Raw genomic sequence first — 13161 nt, 5'->3', positions numbered from 1 at the left:
TGGACACTCAAGAACGACAACATTGACTATTCTATCTCATGGCGCGTCTTATCATCTAACTCTCCCTACAACAGCTCCAGTAAAAGATGCAACCTCTGTCTAAAAGAAAAATTCCTGATAATTTACCGACCCGACCTCTCATCACTAAATAAGCGTAACGAACTCGTATCTTCATGCCGACACAGAAACAAAGCGTTGCTACGCAACAGCTGAACTTTAAAGTTTTTAAGTTTACCGCGTATTATGCAAATTTTCCTAGTATATAAACGATAGTCACATGAATATTCTTTCATTAAACCCCTGAAGAGTGAAGCGATTCACGAAACAGGCTTGTCGGGAAATGTAGTTACGTCCCTTTTTTTCCTCTCGTAATATTTATATATATATATATTATACTACCACGTCTATAAAGCAAAGTTACTCTTATCATCACGGTTGTAGCCTGGAAGTCTAGATATTTTGCAGAACTGTGGAACTCGGAATGGAGTCTTTCTCCCCTGGAGTTATCCATTACAACAGACGAATAACACCAGCAAAACTTAATTCAGTACCGAATGTGAGACCCTGATATCTGTATAAGTGAATCGAGGATCAGATTTGGGATCAGTTCCGCGGGAGTTTTATAATATAAAAGGTCTGATAAAACTCGTAAGACTCATCTATGTTTTTCCGCTGTCTTCCTCAACCACACATTCGGACAGTGCCTCTGAATGTATCGTGACATGAAGGATACTCAGTAAATCCATTTCTTTTCAATGTCACAAAGTAAACAATCACCGTTGGAAATTCGGCTGAGCTGCGCATGGTTTGAGAACAAAAATTGTTGGAATTCACGTGGTCTACAATCAAAGGTGCGAAATGTGCGCATACATCGCTACGCTTGCTTACTTTAATACTTGCGTATGCGATTATTTTTTTTCTGTTTTGACTCGGATAAAACGTGGAAATTTTTCATCAGGTGAGTTATGGAATCACAAAAGGAAGCTTGTAGTACATAGTTTATCTGTTTATATGTATTTATCAGAGGGCGGAGGTAAGAAAAAAAAATCATGCTTTCTGGGGCATACTTCCCTTTTAATGAAAAGAACGGGCCCTTTGCCAGTGTCTGCTTAACCCTTAACCTGTAATAATCTTAAATTTCTCCTTACGCCATTATGGTCATGAAAATGACTGGAACGATCATCAATTTAAAACCGCAGAAGGCATTATTTATACGATAAGCTAAATTATACATGAATTTTGATTGGTTCTTATCAGTCTAATGGAGGACAGACGCATAGATGACGTCACAATTAGCAACAGACCACGAGTATTCCTCCTCTTCGGCACAATCCTTACCGAAAATCAGCGGAAAAATAGATATTTGTACGCCGCACAGAACTCCGGGAGTGAGGCACACGACGTATAACAAAGCCCCTTGAAAAGTCCGCTGAGTATAGGTATATGGTCACGAAGAGCTCAATTCTAGAGTCTACGTTTGCTTTTCCTCTGAATACAGGTCATTTTACGATGAATTCGGTATGATGTGCGCTAGATACAAGGTTTCTGTTTAATACAGTCGCTTCGCAAAAAAATAATAATTAATAAATAAAAAATAAAAGTTTACCAATCACAGGTTTGTTTTTCAAACACATGCTCGATGAGTTCAAATCAGGATTCAAACCAAGATCAGTTTATCGCAAATGTTTCACCTTTTTGCTTCTTTCAAGGGAAGAGTCAGAGATGTTCATAAAGTTTAAAAAAAATCCTCTTAAAAATCGCCCTTAGTTTGCTGACTAATTCTCAATAGGAAAATTGGGTGGTTCTTATATAAGAGGAACTTAGCCACTGAGGATATAAAAGCCTTGATTGGTCAGATAGAACATATCGAGATGCTGATTGGTTGATAAATTTAGCTTGGCTATATAAACGGCCTGTGACTCACTTTCCATGCGCGATATCTGTACCCGGCTTCGACCTTGATCAGAAAAAAAATTAGCACTTTGCGCTGTGGAAAGTAGACTATATTAGAGCGGAGACAGAAGTCGTGGATAGTTTGGTGTTGGTAAGCCATGACTGAATACAAACTGGTGGTGGTTGGAGGTAATCAGATTCTGGTGCTCTCCATCGATGGAACGTTTGATCTTTCAATGTCTGTTTGAACCGATTGCGCTGAACATTTGATCCTTCCAACCTAATTCTGCGCTTTTGTTCCTCTTGCAGCCGGCGGTGTTGGGAAAAGTGCGTTGACTATACAACTCATTCAAAATCAGTAAGTGTCTGTCTATTGAAGAACCAGTTCGTGCACAGTTTAACTTATTGTTCTGTTTGGAAGTTGTGTTGTGGCGAATTATGCAAGGGTTGAGTGTAGTTACATTCAAGCGGGACTCATTTACGCCCCGGGATGAATTTTAATTCAGAATATTTCACCGAGTCGTTCGATTTTGGAAGTACTGTAAACTTCGATTTAAATGTGCATGTCGTATTCAGTTCTTTCCCTCAAAATCGTTGTAGCGTGAGTCGGTACATGTTACTTCTAACAAACAACAAGCTTTTGAAGGCAACTTACCTGTAAATTCAACTTTATCAGACGCTCTCCGATAAATTCGATCGAACAACAGCATTTTGCAAAATCGTACTATTTACTACAAGTCCACAAGCCTTCATATGATTTCATATCAAACGATTGATGTTTTGCAAGCATGTGTTTAAACCTCCCCTTCATCGTATGGATTATTGTATTCGCCCTTGTTAGCTGAAACAGGAACTCTTCGCTAAGACTGTGCGCGGAGTAGGGTAATTTTGAATTCTCTCACTTAGTTTAGTAAGCTTCTCTCTTTCTTTCTCTCGTAAGTAAATTTGGTTAAAGAGTAATCCATATGGTTATTTCATGAGCATATTTGGGCCTTTCGGTTTTTATTCCATTCTAGTAGGGGAGTTGTTGATGTACATGTGAAAAGTTTACTGTATACCATGGGAGGGGAGAGTAAAAAGGGTGTGGACACAGATTTAAAGGTGGGGTATAGAGTTATGAGTTTGGGGTAGACTAAGACAGAGGTAAATTTTTTTCATCATACTTATTAACAACAATAAATGGGACAAGTAGAGCAAGAATATGCATATATTTTACATTATATGCTCATTGTTTATTTTCAATAAACAGAACTTTGACTAATGAAGGACTTGAGCTGGCATTTATGCCCTTCTTTATAAATATTTCTGGCAGTTAAAAGGTCACCTAGTAGCAGTGAATGTCATTTTAATATTTTCCAATTTATATTTTTTTCATGCTCTGACTTTTAGAGGGCAATGCAGAAATAGCACTCTATTACAATTTTCTGTTCATAAGTCCCCCCTCTATTATAGGCCCATCTGCTTGTAAACAAAAAAAATACAACCATTCGAACCCCTCCTCACCTTGTGGCTTTTGTTATTCTTTTTTTAACAGCAAAGCAGAAAGTGTCACTGATATGAATTAGACGTTAAAATTTTAATTTTGAGAGGGCAAAAATGATTCTCAAGGGAAATGTCTGACCTTCCATTGTTGTTTTCCAGTTTTGTTCCTGTTGTCTGTTTTAATTCTGTTCCAATCTATTGAAATGTAGTTATTGTAAATCACATTTTGAGGCTTACTTAAACAACCATTAAATGCAAAGTGTACACAATGTATTTTGTTCGGTATCATTAAAGCTCATTTTGAAATGCTTTTTCTATTCCGGTTCAGGGCATGAAATTGCGCCTAATACAGGCACCAATGTGACTAAATTTTTCACTTTGGCAACCAAATCCTGAAAATTAGTTGCCAAATTGGCGACTAGAATGTTTCATCATAACCTTACCTAGAGATATAGTGAATTAAAAAGATTTGCAAAGACAAATCCGCAGCAAACTTCCTTGTTAAGTTTGTTTCCAAAATGCAGCAGATGCATCTCGATCGATAACTAGACGCCATCTTGGATTTAAGTGAGCTTAAACGTTGCATATTATCCATCCTAGTGTCCCCTTAGTAGCACGTTAAAGATCTTTTCCCTCACTTAATTTCTAGAACGATGACAGCGTAAAAAAAAAGGTTTTGTTAGTCTTTCAAAATGGCGACCAACTTTTTTTGAATTGGCTACCACTTTGATGAATTTAGGAGCCAAGTGGCTATAAGAAAAGAAAAAATTAATTTCACGCCCTGCGGTTATCAGTCCTCTTCAAGTTAGATGTAAGCTGCTTTATTCTTTAGTTAAGTGAATTTACACATTTTTTTTTTTTTACTTTTAGCTTTGTAGATGAATACGACCCAACAATTGGTGAGTAAAGACTGTGTTGAAAATTTTGATATACATCTGCTTGCCCAAGGTGTTTGTGTGTTTTCTCAACATTGCTCCATGTTTATACAGTAGAGCCTTATTGGCTCAAACTCAGTTAAATTCTTTCCTCAATTTAATGGGAACTTCCTTGAAACTTGTTTATGTTAAAGCTGTAAATTTAAATTTGTGCATTTCTTGTATAGGTATAAACTACAGCTTTATACTAAATAAATATTTCCTTTGCTGCAGAGGATTCTTACAGAAAACAAGTTGTCATAGATGGGGAAACATGTTTATTGGTGAGTTTGAATGTGCTTTTATTGTTCAGTGCATCAAGACTGAGATCAATTGTAAGACCTTTTTGATAACTCAAAGTGAAATTTTACATGTAAATGTCTTCTATTTAGATTAATGGATAACCAATTTAACTCCCTTTTCAAATTTAAGTACATCATGAATTCAAACATAAAAGATTGTTTTCTTGTGTCTTATATTATGTACTGATATGTGTTTCTTATCTGCCATTATTTTGGCTACATTTTCAACTTCGAAGATCTCTTTGTCAATTCTCCCCTTTTGGTGCTTCACATTTCCTTCAACTTAGTTACAAGAATTTGGTTGTAGATCAAGATAAAAACCTCTACCTGATAAGTTTAGGTATTCTCATTGCCTGGTTGCTGGATAATATATGGGTATTTTAGGGAGTAATTCCATCTTAATCAATTCTGGTGGGTAAAGAGTTAAGTGACAGCTCAGAAACTTTCTATTTTGTGCTAGAGACTTAACATTTTTCAAACTTTTTTTTAATTTCCTGTTATTCCTTTATAGGATATTCTAGACACAGCAGGACAAGAAGAATACAGGTTATTATCAAGATGACAGCTTTAGCATGAAATATAATACTATTCTTAGATGCAGGGACAAACTTATTTCTCTAAGTCAGAATTACTCAAATGCAATAGCCACCTCAATCTGATCAGCTTGAGCAGGAGCCAGGCCATTCCTGTAATAACATACAGTCCTTCAAAATTTGATCTTCAATTCTCAATCTTTGGATCTTGTGACTTTCAGGGATTGAGGCATACAGATGTACATGTATCTGAATTTTTTTTTTACCTTAAAAGGTTCTTTGATATTCAAGGGTTTCCAAAAAATGTTTCAAATCTTTTCCTTGAAACAGCAAATCCAGATCCTCAAAGAATTCTTAGAGTGTCTTGAAACTCAAAACTCAAGCCCCAAAACTGCAGCTTTCGAACTGTGTTCAAGTTTTTCAAGAGACAGAGAATCAAGTTTTGAATCTAGATTGTCAACTTTTGAGTACATGGGTGGTATTTGTGCAAGTAATTCAGAAATTCTAGCTCTTTTGGGTAAGGCCTACAAATTCTGCACCTATTATTCTGCTTGGTCACTGGTTCATGGTATCATAAAACTGAGAATTTTATGTTGGAAGTGTGGCTTCTTTTCTGCCATGGCTAAAACTGCAGCTCATCAGGGAGGATCATACACTTTACACCTTAACATTATTATGCATATTCTCCATACTGTTCTCCATACATTTCCAAGGTTCTAATAAGGAGAATTTGTAAAAACATCAAGAGCTTTGTTAGTTGCTGATCATTTCCTTTATTATGGTGACTTTAACATTTGATTCAAGGGATAGATTGTAAAGAGAAATTAGAACCTTGTCACTCTTAGGGATGAAAGGGTTAACTTGACATATTACATTTTTTCTCATTTTTAGTGCAATGAGAGATCAATATATGAGAACTGGAGAAGGATTTCTTTGCGTCTTTGCAGTCAATAACAAGAGATCATTTGAAGAAATCCATGCATTTAGACAACAGGTACTGTATACTATAAATTGTAAAACATGCACTGTAAAAAAAAAACTGGTTAGTCATTACACACTCAGTTTGTTCACTGGTGATACACTCAAGTTATGTTTGAGTTCAATTTATTTTTCAGGCTTTTCACAAATGCACTTATTGTAAAACATCAATGTGAGGATCATTTCCTTTGACTCATTCGCAATGTTTATTGATGCACATTGAATTTGTTGAGAGCATCATTCAATTTTCCTTTCCAAATTTATTTTTTAATTTCAAATTTGTTCTCTCCCTTCACAGATTAAAAGAGTGAAAGATGCAGATGAAGTCCCCATGGTTTGTAAGTAGTCAAAAGAATTCTTGGTTTTAAATAAAAAAATAACTCCAAGTCAGCCCTGCATTGTGTGTATGATTTGTCTGAAGTCATTTCAATCAGAAACATTGCAAAGAAAACAAACAAGCTCACAATGCTTGAATAATGAAGAGATCTCATATGAGGTGTGGTTTATCATGCACTGTAAAATTCCTTGGTTGCTTAACCTTTTAAACCCAAGCGACTGGCATCTAATTTCTCTCACAATAATACTGCCAAATCATTTAAGCTAAGAAATGGTGACCATTCAACAAATTATCCTCATCTTTGCTCAAATAAATGTGTGGAGAAGGGGAAAAATAGGGATACTGATATTAGGATATGAAAGGTTAATCTAAGCAAGTACATGGTGTACATTTTTCATTCATCCACTCTGTATATGAACAGAGACACATGAAAGAGCTGCTCAGTTACTGTGGTACGAGGTGTTCCCTTTCATGGTCGCGTCAATAGAATTGGATCACAACAGCTTGTCATAGGGGTAAAAAATTGACACAGGAATGGATACACCCACATGTATGTATGTACCTGTGCTTGCCTTTTCCCTGTACATTGTGGTCTTTGAAGGCAAAAGGGTCAACCCATGTAATTTCCTCTCGTAAGTAGAGATATTAGCCATTTCACATTTTACTCATTTTTAATTCATGTTATGTTATTCTTTGTAGTGGTTGGAAACAAGTGTGATCTTCAAAGGACTGTAATGCCAGCAGAAGCATACGACTTAGCAACAAGTTATGGAATTCCATTTATAGAGACATCAGCTAAGACAAGACAAGGAGTCGAGGATGCCTTTTACACTTTAGTCAGAGAAATCAGACGGGATGTAAGTGACTTTAATTTCAGAAATTATTTTCTTTGTTTTAGGCTGTTTATACATGTAAATATAACCTTAACTTTCTATTTTTTATTATTATCTTACAGAAAGGAAAGAAACCAGTGAACGCTCCTAAAAAGAAGAAAAAATGTATAATCTTGTAATGTTTTTTCATTTCTTATTTGTTCAGTTAACAGCTCAGTAAATTTAGTCCCTTCAAAGTATTCTAAGTTCTCTCATAGAAGATTATACATATCCAACCATCATGAATCAGTCAGTGGAAGAAGGCTGAGCTGATTTGTGTGTGTAGGCCTCACTACTCCTTCCAATCCATTGTAAGCATTGACTCCTTGGTGAAAGTAAAAGGTACCTTAAGTTTGGAGAATAGTTTAAAACAAATTCAAATTGCATAGCCAAGAAGTTTGACAAGATTGAAGGAGAGACTTCAAACTTTGTAGTGATTTGACAGAGGTTATTTTTTCTTTTTTGGAGCTGTAAGATTTATAATGGCTGAATTTGACTCAGTTCCTGTTGTAAAACTTACAGTGGTGTGACTTGTAGAAAATTTTAAAAATTTATTTATTGATATTTTAAAGACAATTAACCAATAATAAAACAGAACTGCTGCATTTTTTGTGAGATTTGAAGGAGATAAAGCAATGTGTATTACAATTTTTTGTTTGTTTTTACTGTTGGAAGAATGTGACTATAAATTCAAAGCAAAATAGATCTGTCACCAGAACTGACTGTAAATTTGCAAACAAATAATTCCGTTTGCATGTACATGCCAATGGTATTTTTCAGGGGAAATGTTCTGATGTTGTGGGAGAGGTCAGCCAGAGGTTTCTGCAGGTCAGAAACATTTTGCATTTGAGGATAATAGTAAATGAATGACTGATAACCATACGCATGTACTTGCAGGGTATACATAAGAATGAGGTGACAGTGATTTTCCCCTTGGATTCATTGATAAACTCTTTGTACACCAAGGTGTTGCTCAGCTTCCATAAACAGCTTGTTAGTCATTTTTAGCAGTAAATTGAAGGCTTTAAAGAGAGGGTCACTTAGTAGAACATTTATTGCAATTACTATGCAATGTGAAGACTAATGGAGTTAGGTTGTATTCTGTAACGTGTTGGTTGACCACAGCAGTCAAATATCAGGCATGAGCCAGTGGACAGCTAGAAAACATAAGAAATGACTGCTTTCATGCAAAACGTAGGGGAAAAGTGTTCTTAGAAATCTGTAAAGAGATGTTGAGACTCTCAAAAAGGGAGCTAACTTCACATCAGCTGTGTTGTTGAATTTGCCTGGAAGCACTTCTGTTACTCATTAAAATATTGTCACGTGTGGAGATGTTTGACTGCTGGGTTCCATTTTAAGTGAATTGACTGATCATGTGACTCTTCCCCTGTCTGTATAGTAGACTCCTTATCTTACAATCAAACCTTTTTAGGGGCAACCAAGAATTTCATTTTGATAAGCCAGTTGGAGGTTCTCATAGGCTAAGCAACTCAAGTGGCAAAGTTGTTAGAGATGCTGGCTCATCTAAAACAGGCCTGAGCTGTTGCACTTGTGAGAGCTTGTTCTGAGAGTGTGATTTAAGTTCTTAGGGTCAACTGTACTTAATCCCCTTTGTTCTTTTGTGTTCTCAGCTATAATACTTAACCTTGTAAACATGTAGGTAGCTGTTATTGCTTTATTTGGTGTTTCTTTGTATCCTGTTATGGTACTGTGTGTATTTTATCCCCTTTTTGTTCCTGGAAAAGAAGTCCTTTTTCCAAAAGTAGTTTTAAATTTAGTCGTTTGAGTAAAGCAGAGTTGAAAATAAAGTAAAATAAAACAATCTTGTTTTTCTGTCTTTTTGTTTATGCTTAATCATAACTGGGGTGTATATTGCACACCAGATAAGGGTTTGGGCAAGGAAGAAAGAGGATGTATGTACATACAGCATTACAATCTAGTAGGAATGCGGCAACGCTAGCGTAACTGAGGACATGACAAAGGTCATTGTGTTCCTGCTTTCAGATACGGTTCCCATTCTATTCATTGCTTATTGTTTTATTTATTTAGTTATTTACAGCTATATGAGGTCATTAAAAAGAGCTCAAAGACCCATTCTGGGTGATAACTATGAACAAAAACCTTCAAAAAATGCAAATTTGCAAGATGAATCATACAAAATACGAATGATACTACAACCGACTTTTTCTTTTTTCTTTCTTTTTCTTTTTTTAGAATTGCCTCGCTCCCAAGAGTAGTAGAAAAGAAACTGGGCACTAATACCGAGGAACGCCTATGGCTTTTTGTTCATCATGGCGGAGTCATTTCCTTGTGAACGGAATCTGTTATTCCAGCGGTGTGTTGGTAAAATGAGTAAAAAGTGTTACCGATCGTTTCTTTTAGACCTTGCAAACGTCTACCTTGGTCTGAAACCCTCGCTTCTCTTCGATTACGCGGTTATTGATGCAACGAACGCAAGCATTTTGATCGATGCCCTGGTTTTAGACAGTGTTGTTCCTTATGCGTTGGACGTTCTTCAAATTGGCGACGACACATTCTTCGCTGACTTGAGATATTTGGTGAGTCATTTAAAGACATCTGTGGAGCGAGAAGAGCTTATTTTAATCGACGTTTCAGGAACATTGTCAGAGCCTCGTATGTTGGAATCAGATGCTTCGAAAAGCGTTTACAAACAGTTCTCTGAGATTGTGAACATTTTAGATCAGAAATTGGGAAATCAGCGTTCGAACGAAACGCGAAGAGACAATGCCATTAAAAAATCAGAGGTTATAGATTTAAATAGTTGTAATATTAACGATAGCATGTGGTGTATTCCTTGTGTTTTCGGCTTTCTTCTTGGTTATCCAGTAATTTACTGGTGCAACGATCAGGATACGTGTGTTAATTGCAATTGCCTCGGCATGCTACCACTCAATCGTTACACTGTGACTGTAAAAGAATCATTTTTGATCCATTCTTGGTTGATGAAACATAATAATGGACTTATTCAAGCTTTAGGCAGAGGTACAAAAAGCTGCAGTGAACACGCTCTGTTTTCATTCTCTGCCCCAGTAGCCCTCGAATCTTGTTATGAATCAGAAGTTGAAGGGTGGAAGAAGAGAATAAGGGAACCTGGAACTAGTGAGCACCTAAAGGTTCAGAAAACAGTAGTTTCATTACCTCATCTGGCTTTGTAATATTCTATATTCAATGATTTTACAGGAATTCATCTTATTTCATCATTACATATTTGCTCACAACAACCAAATTTGGAAGTCTTCCTTGCAGCCATTCTTATGCCTTCACACAATACTCCTCTCCATGAATAATGAGAGAGGTGTGTTGCTTGACAAATCTAGGAATGGGTTCGCAGGAGGGTACAAAATTAGGTGCAAGTTCAAAATTTGAGCCCAAGAATACATGACTGATAGACTGTCCTATCTTAGTTGCTTACTGGAGATTGCTTTGCCTCTTTTTCATCTATACTGGCCATGTAAGGGGACTGCCGTTTTATTGGATGCCTTGAAAAAACCTGTTGGACACCCTGGTGTCCCTGAGGGATTGATGCCAGTTACCTGGTAGTAGGCTGCATTTTTCACCATATGTGATAACAAAAACAAAATTTTCTTTCATGTTCATTAAAATGTTCATTTAATAGTTGCTGTCAGCTGACGCATTGTTTGATGTTTCACGAATTTATTTAACCAACCTAAAATTATTTAGATAGAGATGTAGATCTATCTTATTGCTGGCCTCTGTGGGCAGGTTATTCAAACAAAGTTTAGCCTTAAAGTTTAGCAAAACCGCATTCAAAGTCGTCTTCAATTCAGTAAAACCTTTTTATCTGAACATTTATTTTTTTGTTAACAGCATCAAGAGGGCCAAAACTAATAGTGGAAAGACATATAAATCAAACCTCTTATAGAGAATCCCTAAGTCCCACTGCTTATGTCAAACCATGGTTTGGGTTAGTTGTAGTGTTAATAACCAGCCCTATGAGTTTCTGTTTGTAGCAATTTTCTTTTATTTATAAATGGACGATATGATTTTGGTTTGGATTCTTGGTTACATTTTATCCTTGCTTTAGCTCTCGTCAATCGTTCAATTTATTCTACAAGCTTTCATTGGTTTCTCGAAGTTTTTGACTGATGAATTGGGAATCTCCAACCTGATCACAGATGGCCTATGAATCATTGTCGTAGTTCTTTCAGCTTAACATCATCAATAGTTATTTAATAAAGGTAATAATCACATTTATCCAGGGTTAATAACGTACTGAACCCATTTAGAATGTTGCAAGAACACAAGAAAAGCTTGTAATTCACTCACTTAAAAAGCTCATGATTGAGGCTTTTTTTCTTGTGTTATCCCAACATCCTGCTGAAGTATATCGCACCTGGAAATCCGAAAAAATGTTTCTTTCATATCTCTTGCTAAAATTTTCTGACTTGTTCTGATGTTCTTTCCGTATATGTCGGCTAATTTACTGCTGTTGGTTCATCTGTTGGGCATAAAAGCTTGGTTGGGGATAAAATCTGGTAACTAAACTAGCGATCTTATTTTGCATTTCCTACAGCCTTGAAGGTTACGTAATGGGTGTTTAAAATTAAAACTGATATTGCTTAAAAATTCCTTTCCTTGTCGTTAGTTTAAAATCGCTATTATAATATACCAGACTGAGAACTAACCAGAATAGCAATCACGTTTCCGTTGTGTCATGTTCACGTTGAAAGTCATGAAATGAAAATTTTCCAGATGCATTCCGATCTTAACGCAGAATAATTACTTTGTTCCTGTCTGGAGACGTCCTTTCTAAATAAAAATTTTTCCTTCCCTCCCGACTCACTGAAAATTGTCGAAAAATCCTAGCCCACTTCTACTCAGGCATACACCGTATTTGTCTGAGCGATTCAAATTTCCTTTGGCGATTAAAACTAGTCGTTGAAAGATTATTACTAATCCATTGAGCCATGACAGACACTGGGAAATTCAATTTGTTTTTTTCTTTCCGCTCTTTTTTCAAATCAACTGGACATGAGTTTTCCTGTTTATGCTTTTCTGACCCCGAATAAAGTTGTTAATCTACCTTAGCCTACTCACTATAGATTAGGGTTTGAAATCTCCTTGTTATAAACTTGATAATCTATGCTACTCTTGCTTTTCCAAGAATAATTTAGAATTCCTGTCAATGAAAAACATTCCTTGAGGCAAACTGATAACGTTTATGTTTTATGATGTGTTTCTGTTATCAGAAATTACTTAAGATCTGAATGATTCGTTTCTGAGTAAATGCAGGCGGATAAGCTCTACGTCGATCGTTTCAAATAAATTGAGTTTCTTAAAAAACACACGACAAAAAAAATTGAAATGAAATGCTTTTCAGCGAGAACAACATCTTTTGGAAATGAAACATTTGAATTATAATTGGGAGCCAAAAGTGTACGTGCAGATATACAAGTTAGATTTTCCTTTTCACAAAGGTGGTCAAAGCGCTCAAAGCGTAAGCAATTTTTGACCAAAGAAAATACATGAGGGCAAAAACACATTTCCAAAGTACAACTTTAAGTTTAATTGGAGATGTCCAATTTTACTGAGTATTATTATTAGTTGATGAGGACGTGGTCAGCTCATGAAATTGATATCGCTTTGGTAGACTTAAAGTCTACGCGCAGTTTGGAATAAGATGAAATGACTTAAATCCTGTAACATTTCTGTAAACTCAGTGTGGAAGGACAAAGGGATTTTTTCTTCATGATATATTCTTGATCCAATACCTTCTACCAAACCTTAAAAATGGGTAAGGAAAGACATAGATTATCAGGTTGGTGAATTTATTTTTTTCAATAGTTTTTTATGGCCTGAGGGCTATTA

The 13161-nt window shown here is 36.0% G+C and overlaps 2 protein-coding genes across 2 annotated transcripts; both read left to right on the top strand.

The window, feature by feature from the left end:
• Positions 1-1936: 1936 nt before the first annotated feature.
• LOC131792762 (GTPase KRas) lies at positions 1937-9133 on the top strand. The gene is made up of 9 exons (XM_059110164.2): positions 1937-2082; positions 2203-2251; positions 4246-4274; positions 4524-4573; positions 5103-5137; positions 6016-6118; positions 6401-6440; positions 7139-7296; positions 7395-9133. The coding sequence occupies exons 1-9, from the start codon at positions 2052-2054 to the stop codon at positions 7449-7451; spliced, it is 552 nt and encodes a 183-aa protein (XP_058966147.1). The 5' UTR covers positions 1937-2051; the 3' UTR covers positions 7452-9133.
• Positions 9134-9595: 462 nt separating this feature from the next.
• On the top strand, positions 9596-11376 carry LOC131792760 (UPF0739 protein C1orf74 homolog). The gene has a single exon (XM_059110163.2). The coding sequence runs from the start codon at positions 9603-9605 to the stop codon at positions 10485-10487; it is 885 nt and encodes a 294-aa protein (XP_058966146.1). The 5' UTR covers positions 9596-9602; the 3' UTR covers positions 10488-11376.
• Positions 11377-13161: the final 1785 nt, after the last annotated feature.

This window comes from Pocillopora verrucosa, chromosome 3 (assembly GCF_036669915.1).
Source record: "Pocillopora verrucosa isolate sample1 chromosome 3, ASM3666991v2, whole genome shotgun sequence".
Lineage (NCBI taxonomy): Eukaryota > Metazoa > Cnidaria > Anthozoa > Scleractinia > Pocilloporidae > Pocillopora > Pocillopora verrucosa.
The sequence above is the reverse complement of the archived record's forward strand: the minus strand, read 5'-3'. Positions and strand labels throughout refer to the sequence as shown.

Bases quoted from the DNA above. Each gene is read 5' to 3' on its own strand.
- LOC131792760 (XM_059110163.2), top strand. From the start codon at position 9,603: ATGGCGGAGTCATTTCCTTGTGAACGGAATCTGTTATTCCAGCGGTGT.
- LOC131792762 (XM_059110164.2), top strand. From the start codon at position 2,052: ATGACTGAATACAAACTGGTGGTGGTTGGAG. The intron at 5,138-6,015 runs GTTATTATCAAG...TCTCATTTTTAG, and splicing joins GCAGGACAAGAAGAATACAG to TGCAATGAGAGATCAATATA. The intron at 6,441-7,138 runs GTAAGTAGTCAA...TATTCTTTGTAG, and splicing joins AGATGAAGTCCCCATGGTTT to TGGTTGGAAACAAGTGTGAT.